Below are 12,264 nucleotides of genomic sequence, written 5' to 3'. Positions count from 1 at the left end.
CACAGTCTTTGCAAAGTGAACATGCAAAGAAGATCAAACACACTTAACAAAATAGGTAAAACAGTGATATAGGACGATGTTGAAGCTGAGGGAGAACATGTGATGGGAGTTTTTTGACATACCCTAACTGTCATGAACCGGAAAAAAAAACAGTTCAGGCAGAGTAAGACAAGACGAGCATTTGACATTAAAAGTATATAAATTGTATTATGTTTTATGAAAATAGCAATCGTTTAGCTAGATAAGACCCTTCTTTCTTGGCTGCGATCGTTTTCAACCACATTTAGGATCGTTTGAAGGTGCATTTAAACTGCATTTTGGAAGTTCAAAATCGGGGCACCATATCAGTCCATCACATGGAGAAAAAAAATGCTAAAATGTTTTCCTCAAAAAACAATTTCTTCATGACTGAAAAAAGAAAGACATGAACATCTTGGATGACAAGGGGGTGAGTACATTATCTGTAAATCTTTGTTCTGGAAGTGGACTTCTCCTTTATCCCCTATCTGAAGAGCTCACTCATACCCTCTTCCACAGGCTCTGCTCTGTTCCGTCCCTCAGGGTTTCCTCCACGAGAGCTGGTGTTCCACTCCTTAATCACTTCCAGGTCATCGCTGTCAGACTTGTCTGAGCTCTGCTCTTTCCCTTTGCCTCGTTTCTTCTTTCTGTACGGGGGTTTAGAGAACCACATCAGTCATAATACAGGTAGCAAACAGAACAGTTACCAAGGATTAGCAAGGACTCATCTCAAACCTTTTGGGCTTCTCATCTTCAGAGGTCAAACTCATGGAGGACTCCTCTGTCTCAGAGGCTATGAACTCCTCCATACTGTCCTCGTCAAAATATCCCTGTTAGTTTGGAGGGAAAAAGATTTAATTTTACCACACATCACACATGCATGTTTCAACTTCTGTGTTTTTACCAAATGCGTACATTTGTCAATCATTATTTAGAAGAATTGATTGGATTTACAGCCATTTTGGATCTTTTTGGTTACCTGATATTTGAACGGAGGGACAGAAAGATTCTAGGTTTCATTATATTTTATTTCAAAGATTAACCAGTTTTATAGACCATCTTTGGACGGAGAGTAGATGACAGAATTTTCATGTTTGGGTGAAGAATCCCTTTAAATGTGGTAAATCTAATGGATTGTCTAGCTTTCTAGGGCTTAACATAATAAACGTGGTAGATAATGTGAACCCTGAGCATGTACAAAAGTGCTTCTTTGGCAAGTCAAGAACATCATTTGGCACCCTAGTGATTTTTTTGGGTCTGGCGTCCTGTATGTGCACAGAAAGCGATGACTTCAGGGAAAGTTCCCCCTCAAGTAAATTCCCCCGGGGCTGTGTTTTCAGAGAAGTCTGCAGTCCGCTGTCTTTATTCGCTCACCTTGTTTTCTTTACTGATATAGTCCAGCTGGAGGCACCACGGATGGGTCCAGATTCTGCTGAGCATCTGGAAATCCTGGAAGAGTTTGGTCCCCGCACGGCCTCTTCCACTCTCCAAGGCAGAACCGACACCTGTTCAAAGGGAGACTTTTAGCGCCCGGCGCTGGCACGGTTTCTAGCCCGGCGTGCCAGAGCACGACGCACCGCAGCGCCCTAAATCCTGAATTCAGATTAGCCCAGAGGATTAACTGAGCAGGTAAACAAGCTCTTAGGACTGTGAGAGGCTCACGTTGCCTGTTTTCACACTGATACTTAGAAAAGCAAAGCAACAAAATCCTCTACTCAAAAACCACAAGAAAAAACAAACAAAAAAAAAAAAAACATGCCTTTGCAAGAAAAGCTTCCTACAAACATCTTAAAACTGCTGCATGTCATTTTTGCAATTCACCAAGCAGATTTTCTGAACAAATGACTGGCTATATTAAAAAAAAAAACGGCATACTGAACATAGCACAAGACCTGAACCCTGTCTACTAGAGTACCTGAGTGATCCAGCATAAAAGCGATGATTGTATGACTTTAAAACAGGGATGCATTGATGTATCGGTTGCCGATTTTTGGTTAATTTAAAGACAACAGCATATTGGAAATAGCATGAAAAGGGCCAATGCCAGTGGCTTATTAATTAACTGCATGGAGACAATGTCTGTTGCACAATCCAACGTTTTTTTCTGGGCAAAATATTGAAATACTTGCCAAACCCAAATAAGTTAACGATAACGAATAACGAACCACCAAGCATTAGGCCTACATTTAAGTGAAAATGAACGGCAGGTAATATGCAGCTTTTGTGTGTTTGAAACCAGCAAAGATGGCAGGATTAGTGAATGGAGAAAACAAAATAAAACTATATAGGCTACATAAAAAGGAATATATACACAAAATATATTTCACTTAAATCATTAACAGATTAACAATACGAAACAGAACTGTGCTGAGTTTGCTCTGAAGTTCACAGAAAGGTAACACAGATGGCAGAAAGCCGTTTTCTTTATTCTGCAAATGCTTTAAAGTTTTGAATGATGTTTTGCTTCTATCTGTATGACCAACCAGTGTTGGTATGACCATAAATTATGGAGTAAAAGTTGGGAAAACAAATGTAATGATCGCGTCTGTGCCTCACGCACATATTTTTGCTAACTTGACATCGCAGCCTGTTTAATTTACAATGTAAATCAATTTAAATAGCAACGCTGCTCAATTTAAATAGTCCATAGTACAGTCTGTCATTCAGCGTGACCAACGCCTCACTGCTGATACAGCCTATGTAAAGTATGATGTTTTACGTAGGGATGCACCGATCCGATACTCATATTGGGTATTGGCTCCGATACTGCTATTCTCTGTTGGATCAGGTATCGGTCAGAGAGGGCCGATCCAAATCCGATATTGTGCGCATTATTCTGTGTTACCGTCAAGCTGCATAAAAGCATTATAAAGCACAATAACATTTTTGTGCACTATATTCAAAGTCTTCTGAAGCCATACCATAGCTTAATACGAGGTACATATGAATATTTAAGTCATTACATTAAAGTTAACACAAACTCTTCTCTCCGCTGTGGCAGTCAATCATTAGCTCTCTCCAAGATCATTCTGTGTGATATGATTCTGATATCATTCTGATATGATTTTGCATAAAAGGACTTTACCTTAGCCGTTCGTTTTGGCTTGACGTTTATATTTAGCCTAAATACTGTTAACTTTAGAGAATTTGTTGTGGAGAGAAGGGAACTTAAATAGCCTAATTGTGTTTGTAAAAATGTTGCTTTATTTACCAGTATTTTAGTCTACGTTATTTCCGCATGTAATAATAAAATGTGACGTACAGCCTACTAATTTATGTTGTTTTTTTCCTCTCAAAACGAACAGCATTTTTTATTTTTTTTTATCCATGCTGCAAACATTTTTAAATATCCTGAAAAAATACTTAATGTCTTTTAAGCGTTGACAGTTTTTTCTGTTAATACATTTGGTCAAAATCTAGAAAAGATAATGCTGTATTAGCTATGACTATAAGTGCTACCAGACCAAGTCTCTCTTCATGTTTTTTTTTCTTTTTAAGTAAAGAAAACACTGTATTTATTATTATTGGAAAAGACGAAAAAAAAGCTTTATTAACCGGAAACCAGTTTTGGAATGGTAAAAATACAGAGGAACAAAAAAGTTCAAATACTGATTCTGCTCAGAGTGAACCAATACATTTTTTTTCCTACATTATGCAACTGACCCCAAAAAAAATCCTATTGGTGCTTTATAATAAATTTTCTGGTCAATCATGGTGTCATTTATTTTGAGGTCTGTTTGGTTACCATCGGAACAGTATGCCATCCAGACTGAAGGACTAAAGTACTAAAGTGAAGCTATGGTGTATGACTGGAGAAAAATCATGCCTTTCAAATGTCTCATTTTCAAAAACATCTATGATATGATATTAATAATCTAGCCATTTAATTGTTTCCTAATACAAATTCTAAAACCAGGTAGAAACAGGGCCAGGGTATAGTCATCGTTGCATACAAAGCTGAAATAGAATTAGTATAAGATAATATTTGTAGAAAAAAAAAAAAAAAGAAGTCACAAGCAGCTTTAACACTGTCTAAAAAGCTGAATGCGAGTTCACCTAAAAGCGGCATGAAATTGGATCAGGGTTTGGGTAAAGCAGGCCACCAGGACAAAAGCACAAGCATTAAGGCAAAGACAGTGTCTGGTTGGTGGTCTCTGGGGGTCTGCACCTACAGTCACAACAGCAGCGCAGTAACATAGCAGCGGGCTCAGAGGAAAGCCGGCCTAATGAGCCTCCGGCTGGAAAAATCTCCCAAAGCTCTTCATTAGATAAGGACGTGGGAATTGGTTCAGATCGCCCCGCGGCCTGGTGCCAGCTGCCATTCTTCCTCTCCCAGCTGCGAAGCTGCTTCAGAACAATCGCAGCCTGAGCTATAACACCGCTAAACCACTTAATTGAAAAAATGAGAGCTGGGGGGGGAGGCTGGTTTCACCTCAGGAGACTCAAATCTCCAAACTCCTATTTCAGGGTTTAAGCTAACAGACTGTATGACATGTACTGCATATTTGACAATTAAAACTTGACATGACAAAGCATTTAATTTAATGTGACATATTCCTGAGTGAAACTGAGTATTAGGCAGAAAATAAATGCAAGATGAGATGGATTTTATTCATTAAACCTTGTAAAACTTGTGCTGAGATCATTTTTTTTTTACTGTTCACATGGTCTCTGTTATGACTATTTGTCCTGGTAAATCCAGAGACATTTATTATGAAAACAATTAGAGAAATTTTTGATTTCAAGCTCTTTAACCAAGAGCAAATGTGAAACAAGCTGAAGTGAATGCAGTGTGATGCACAGTCGTACCTGTGAAGTGATCCAGATAGTATCTATAAAGCTTGCACTGAATGGGTGTTAACCGTACTGCCAACACATACTCGTGTTTTGGTGGCAAGAATTTGGTGAGGGCAGTGTAGTCTCTTCTCTGTGGAAAACAACTATTTTTACAAGTCTGTTCATCATAAACAAACACTGAATATTTCACTCATTTATAGACATGTTTTATGCAAATATCACATGACTTCTGACGCATATCTACAACGTTCAAGCTTTCATTGGCTGTGTGCTTACTTGGACGCATCCTGCCAGCATCTCATAGAGAATATGTGCGCGTTTCTTCATGACACGGACATCAGCGAGCGTGGAGTCGGCGCACTGGCCGTTCTGGATGGGGTTGATGAAGCGGTTTCTGAACTCCTTCACTGATCCCAGCAGGTTCTCCTTGATGAAGTTCACCATACAGTGATCTGAGGGGAGAAAAGAAGACTTTCACTTGCAGAAATGATTCCGGTTATATTTCAAGTGTTTAAAGATGTCTTTCCAGTAGGGATGCTCAAATTGAACGTTTAAGAATTTTAACTGCTTAATACCACCAGTTAAACATTAAAAGGATATTTTTCTACAATTCTTCTTTTTTTACGTTTGCTGCATAACTAAGTTAACAGATGTAGTATACGCAACACAATGGCAAGTGGCAATATTGGATAAAATGGTTATCAGAGAGTTAATCCGTGAGTGATTGTAGCCTATTCAGATTCTGAATGGATTTAGCCTAGAAAGTGCACTAAGGGTGCTTCCTCTATAATCAATTAATCTCTTATTTCCATAACGTCTACACTTGTTTTATTGAGAGAGTTTGTAAACGTGTAGAACTGAACAGAACACTGCATTTTGGCTGGTGAGTGGATTGTAACTGAGCGGCCACTGTGTTAATGAAATTAACAGATGTGTCTGTGATTAGCTATATAGCCCAACGCTGCAAAAACATATAGAGTAGAAACATATGACCAGTGGATGAGAAGTCCCAAACCACAAATTAACGAGATTTTCTGATGGTGTTGCCACGGTTCTAACTGTTAACAGGCAGCGCTTCAGTCTATCCGTACAGCATGTCGAAATGTTACTTAAACAAACAAACAAAAACTAAACTATAAAATAAATTATGTTTTTTGAGGAAAACATTTCAGGATTTTTTTCCATATAGTGGACTTATATGATGTCCCAAGTTTAAACTTTTAAAATGCAGTTTAAATGCAGCATCAAACAATCCCAAATGCAGTTGTTAAAGATCGGTTATTTTCATAAAAATATTTTTATGATTTATATACTTTTTAACATCAAACGCTCGTCTTGTCTTACTCTGCCTGAGAGTTTTTTTTTTCCAGTTCATGACGGTTAGTGTATATCGAAAAACTCCCATCTCAAGTTCTCACTCAACTTCAAAATCATCCTATATCGCTGTTTTACCTTTTTTAAGGGTGTTTGATCTTCTTTGCATGTTCACTGCAAAGACTGTGTCGGTACTTCTGCTGCGATGTAGGATGATTTTGAAATGATTTTTGAAGTTGAGGGAGAAAATACGATTGGAGTTTTTCGACATACCCTAACTGTCTTGAGTCAGAATACACAGAGTTCAGGGAGAGAAAGACGAGATGAGCGTTTGACATTAAAAAGTATTTAAACTGTATTTTTTTTTAATGAAAACAACCAATCATTTCGCTAGATAAGACCCTTCTTCCTCGGCTGGGATTGTTTACAACCGCATTTGAAGCCGCATTTAAACTTCATTTTGGAAGTTCAAACTCAGGGCACTACATCAGTCCATTATATGGAGAAAAACCCTGAAATGTTTCCCTCAAAAAACAATTTCTTTACGACTGAAAAAAGAAAGAGATGAAGGGTGAGTACATTATATGTAAATTTTTGTTCTGGAAGTGGACTCCTCCTTTAATTAGATAATTAAATAATTTATATATATTTAGCCTAGGCCTATTTATTTTATTCTTTTTTATTTATTTTATTCAGATTTTCTCTGTTCTCAGAAGATGCATGATAATTTGAAAATGTGTGAATCCAGTTTTTGTTGGTGCTCTGTTGCTCTGCATGCTGCTGTTTGCACATTAAAATAAAATATGTGTTTGTATTTTTTATGTATTATAGATTCGGTTTTTATTTCATCCTAATTTATTATTCTGATTTCATCAGTTGACGGTTAATGTTAGTAGTTGTCAGTCAGGAAATTTAACTGAAATTAGCATCCCTACTTTCCGCATTCAGAACAACATACTTTCCACCTTGAACTGACCAAAGGGCCTATTTACACCTGGTTACACCTTTGTTAAAACGTTCCCATTTACACTTGGCCACATAAATGTGTCTTCGCAAAACAGATATCATTCCAGTCTTTAATTCCTGCGCTATATGCAAATTTAACAGAGTTCACATCAACGAAAGCAACAGATAAGCGCTGCATTTTATTCATTATCAGCCAATTTCAAGATCAAAGACTGCAACAGGAGAGAGCAGGGCAACACAGCACTGAAAAGATAGGTTAGTCTCATCTCTTTCAGTGAAGATGAGTGCGTGTTGTAAATCTGCGACTGACTTTCAGTTTTTCATTTGTGGCAGTTTGCATGTCGGCTTGCTGAAGAGATACTAAGCTACTCATCCGCAGTGATGCACGTTGCATTAGCGCTGTCATATCTGACTATAACATGCCATTTAGCCCAGGGCTCTACATTTACTTTTATTTTTAGGAGCACAGTCAACATTTTTGGAGCACCTTCTTTCTAATTAATAATCAAAAAATCTGATAAAAAAAAAATTTTCCTTCCCATTACGAAGTGATATTTGACTCGTTAAAGTGATTTACAGGGGAATTTTGTTTTCAAGGAGCACTGAATGCTTAGTTGGAGTTTAATCTAAAAACAACTAATATGTTAGTTGATACTTGGCAATTGGATGGCTGAAAGTAGGGTGTTGCAATATTCAGATATTGATAATAAACGTGATATTCAAAGCATGAACAATATACCGCTATTGGCGATAACCACAATATGAATAAGACTCTTAGGTTAACAGTATAAGAAAATACTCCAGTGCCAGTACCTGGTTGACCTCACAGGTGGCAGTATTGTGCCTTAACGCTGACGCCTGTCAAACAAGATGATGTCAAACAGTGTGCGCAGCTACTCCAAGAAGAGTCATGTTATCTGAGCAGGAGAGTGAAAGGCTCTTTTCACACTTCAAAAAAAGTAAGCGGTTCTCTTTCAAACATTCGTTTGGTATCTCACTATTGGAATTGCCTTGGGCGTGATCAATCCTGAAAGCACCAATTACAGACCAATCACGACACTGATGCGGGAGTCCCGCTTCCCCAATATATACCACTGCATAACGGTCCCTACCTCATTCTCATTCTCTTCCCCGTGAAGATCTTATTGGAAGCTGTCTTCAGCAGATCCTCGTGGAGTAGCTGCTAAACTTTTTACGGAAGAGCCTTTTTTTTTTTTTTTTAAGGTACGGCTGCTTTCTACTGCTGTAAGAGCTGATTTCGAGAGGCACGTTGTGGTGACCTTGCTAATCTCATGGTGTTCGCATCTTTGTTATTGTGACTGCGAGCCCATCCAGCAGCACAGCAAAAGGGAAAGATCCCTCTCGTCCGTGAGCATGTGGGTCGATGATCTCGTCTAAAGATTCTCACCCTCTGTGCATAGCGTGTTAGACACGCACAGGCTATGCTCACTAATCCCGTGTGCTGCCCACACTGCTCTCAGTTCCCGTTTAGGGTCTTCGAGTGCCAAGTACGAGGTGCGGCCACGAATGAAGGGGACCCGAATCTTTCTGCACCTCCCACGAAGAAGGACGAAGTTTCTTTTCAGGTTCGGTGCAGCTGGGGAGAGTTGATGGATGAGATTTCTCCTGAACTTCCTCCCCTCTTCAAATCAGACCCTTTTGCAGGGGACAAAGAGGAGGAGGAGAAGGATGATGAGACGACTGCTTGTCTTTTAGAGAAGGATTTGGATGAAGATGAAGAGGATGCTATCCTCCCTCCTAATCTTTCTTTCAGGCCTGCAGTGCTATGGGTGAGTCCCCCTCCCCCATGCCAGGGGAACTGGACCTTATTGAAATGTGTAAACGAGCAGCTGCTAAACTCCCTATCGACTGGCCATCTCAGCAAGAGAGCCAGGGTGTAGAGAAGGATTTATATGATGGAAAGAGGCTGCCACCACACACTTTCCCAGTCAAGCAGCTGATACCAGCCGTCCCAGCATGTGTCGCAAAGATGCAGCACTTCTGGGACAAACCCTTCTCACATAGGGTTCCTGTTAAAGGTTTTTCTAGGCTGGATGTTCATAATACGAAGGAGTTGGGGGAGTTGCCCTAGCTGTCAGAGCCCTAAATGCCACCTCACTGCTCACAGCATACCAGGCTGAGCTCATGGAGGAGATGGGGAGGCAGATTGATTTTGGGTCACCTGATTCAGCCTTGTGGGAATAGTTTTGCGTCATTACAGATCTCAACCTGCACTCATCGAGGGGAGCAGTCCAGAGCTGCGGCCGCAGCATGGACCTGGCCTTGGTTGGTGAAAAAGCCCTGTGTTTGGGTCTGGCGGGCTTGTCAGAGAGGGAGAAGGCAGAGTTCCTCGATGCCCCAGTGGAGCCGAAAGCCTTTTTGTGCTTTTTGTGGCTGCAGTGACCAATATGCATCAGCAGTGCAACTTAAGCAAGAAAAATAGGGAAGCTTTTGAAACTTGCCTTCCCAGGAAGCCGACTGCTCGCCCCTCCCAACCTATGCATCCAGGTTTTGTCTCTGCTTCCAGTGGGGCAGTCAGGGTACAGAAACCCTAGGGCCCTAGAATCGGGGACTCCACTGGGAGCTGTCTCTCTGAGAAAGTAGTAATGACGGATGCGTTGTTTACAGGTTGGGTGCAGTCTAAGCGGGCAGAACGCACATATAAATTTCCTTGAACTGTTAACAGTGTTTCTAGCATTGAAACATTTCATGCAGTTCCTACGGTGTGGCATACATAAATCCATCCTCTCAGCTTCACAGTCTAGCACGAAAACTCTTAGTGTGGGGCACGAAGCATTTTCATTTGTTATGGGCGACTCACGTCCTCGGAATAATGAATGTGGGGGCAGATCTCCTGTCCAGGGGGAATCCTCTGTAAGGGCAATGGACTCTCAGGTAGTTAACCAGTTGTAGAAGAGGTTCGGGCGAGCTGCCGTAGATCTCTTCGCTTTGCACGAAAATACTCATTGCCCTCTATTCTTTTCTCTGGTGAGATAAGGTGCGCCTATGGGTGTGGATGCTCTGGCTCACCCATGGCCAAACATACTGCTTTATGCATTTTCATCCAATGAGTCTGATCGTGCCAACTCTAAAAAGAGTAAGAGAATGCAGCCACTCAGTAATACTGGTTGCTCTGAACTGGCCAGGGAAGTTGTGGCTGACAGTTTCACCCGGCACCAGACAAAGTGGCTCTTTGGGCCTGGCCCACGAGAGGTTGAATTTAAGTGCTATGGGCTTACCTTCGAGGATGGTTGAAACTATTCAAAACGCGAGAGCAGCTTCGACGCGCTCTGCATATGATAGGAAATGGAACGTATTTGAGTTATGGTATGCGCAAAGGCAAATTGTTCCCTTTCATTGTTCGGTGGCAGAGGTGTTGTGTTTTCTGCAAGAACTTTTAGATAAGGGCAGAGCCTTCTCTACCATTAAGGTTTATCTTGCTGCAATTTCTGCATGCCATGTGCATGCCATCTGTAGCTTTTCTTAATCGATATTAAGAAAATCTGCGATATGCATGTGCACATCTTGTCAGTGTTCTGTGATCAGCAGTAAATCACCATCCGAAGGCCAGAGGGCGCTCTCAAGCAGAAACTCCAAATACGCCCTGAATCTGAAATCCAGGAAATAACGATCGCTGCAGCTGAATAAACAAAGAACTTAACTGCTTTCATTGATTTAACGTGACTAATAAACACACGACTATGACAATATATGGTTTATCTGACTTATTATAATTTTCATTATAATACAGTATATAATAATGCAATGCTATTCGACATGGCTTTTACTACTGCTTTGAATGCCTTATTCTGTGTAAGACGCCACATCATCTCACAGAAGGATTTATTTCAATCACTCGACTGAAATTAGGAAGTGAGTTTGAAGTAAAAACGTTTTATTAAATTTGTTGTTTTCACATGCTTTCATATGTAGCAGTATTTACGTTACTACACAGCTGTAGTTCACTGAGAAGCTATGCAAGCAACCTTATTATCGCAGCGCAATTTGATAATATCGATGTATAATATTGCATATTGCAATAATTGCTTTGTTATTGGCTCTTTCGACCACAAAACGAGTTGGTGAACTTCAGGCTTTGTCGGTTCATAACTCTTGTATGCTGTTCACTGCAGATTTCTCGTGAGTATCTCTCAAGACTAATCCAGCATTTGTGCCTAAATTGAGCAAGTCCGCTTTCACCTGTAGACAGGTAGATTTACTGGCTTTTCATCCCCCGCCTTTTTCCTCGTCGGAAGAAGAGCGGCTTCATTGTTTGTGCCCTGTCTGTGTGCTGCGTCACTATGTGGACAAGACGAAGGGATTGAGAAGGAGTAATCAGTTATTTGTTTCGTGGGCTGATTTTCATAAGGGTAAACCTATTTTTTTTGTCAGCACCTGTCCTACTGGGTGGTGGAAGCTATTATATTGGGTTATAATACCATGGGTCTATGTCCCCCCCAAAGGGGTTTAGGGCTCATAGCGCCCATGGGTTAACCACCTCGTGGGCGTTTTTTAAGTGCTCTGCTTGAAGATTCCATTCTGTATTGTTTTGCAAATTTTTTTCACAACGGATGAATTAATACACATTGGACTCAGTGTGCAAGGTTTCTGTCCGTGACAAATTTTTAGAATGACGAATACGAAAAAACGTATACGAAAATTCCAGACTCAGTCTATATCCCATAGTGAGATACCAAACTAATGTTTTAAAGAGATCTTTAGGTTACTTTCGTAAACCATGGTTCTCTGATAACATGAGTTATCTCACCACATATCCCTCCTCGCAGCAGCACAGAAAAGAAATGTACTGAGAATGAAGTTGGGACTGTTATGCAATAGTATATATTGGGGAGGCGGGACTCCCGCATCACTGTCGTGATTGGTCTGTCAACCGACAGACGTGGTGTAATTGGTGCTTCCAGGATTGGTCACGCCCGAGGCGATTTCCATAGTGAGATACCTTACTATCAGAGAACTGGGGTTACGAAAGCAACCTAAACTTTTCTGTGTTCATATATTTAAATAAAGGGTGCAGTGTTGGGGAAAGTTACTTTTAAAAGTAATGCATTACAATATTGAGTTACTCCCTAAAAAAGTAACTAATTACGTTACTTAGTTACTTTTTATGGAAAGTAATGTGTTACTTTACTTTTGTGTTACTTTTTAAAA

The 12,264-nt window shown here is 40.3% G+C and overlaps 1 protein-coding gene across 3 annotated transcripts in view; it reads right to left on the bottom strand.

The window, feature by feature from the left end:
• The window catches only part of atrx (ATRX chromatin remodeler), a 63,366-nt gene that overhangs the window by 25,373 nt on the left and 25,729 nt on the right, over window positions 1-12,264 (bottom strand). For all 3 annotated transcript variants that reach the window (XM_051128155.1, XM_051128153.1, XM_051128154.1), the window contains 5 exons: window positions 5,092-5,267; window positions 4,828-4,945; window positions 1,393-1,523; window positions 754-848; window positions 526-665 (listed from right to left, as the gene is read on the bottom strand). In XM_051128155.1, the coding sequence (XP_050984112.1) occupies window positions 526-665; window positions 754-848; window positions 1,393-1,523; window positions 4,828-4,945; window positions 5,092-5,267 (660 nt within the window). The remainder of the gene's footprint in view (window positions 1-525; window positions 666-753; window positions 849-1,392; window positions 1,524-4,827; window positions 4,946-5,091; window positions 5,268-12,264) is intronic.

This window comes from Labeo rohita, chromosome 14 (genome assembly GCF_022985175.1).
Source record: "Labeo rohita strain BAU-BD-2019 chromosome 14, IGBB_LRoh.1.0, whole genome shotgun sequence".
NCBI classification, from domain to species: Eukaryota; Metazoa; Chordata; class Actinopteri; order Cypriniformes; family Cyprinidae; genus Labeo; species Labeo rohita.
Note: the sequence above shows the minus strand (reverse complement) of the source record. Positions and strands in the feature narration are given on the sequence as shown.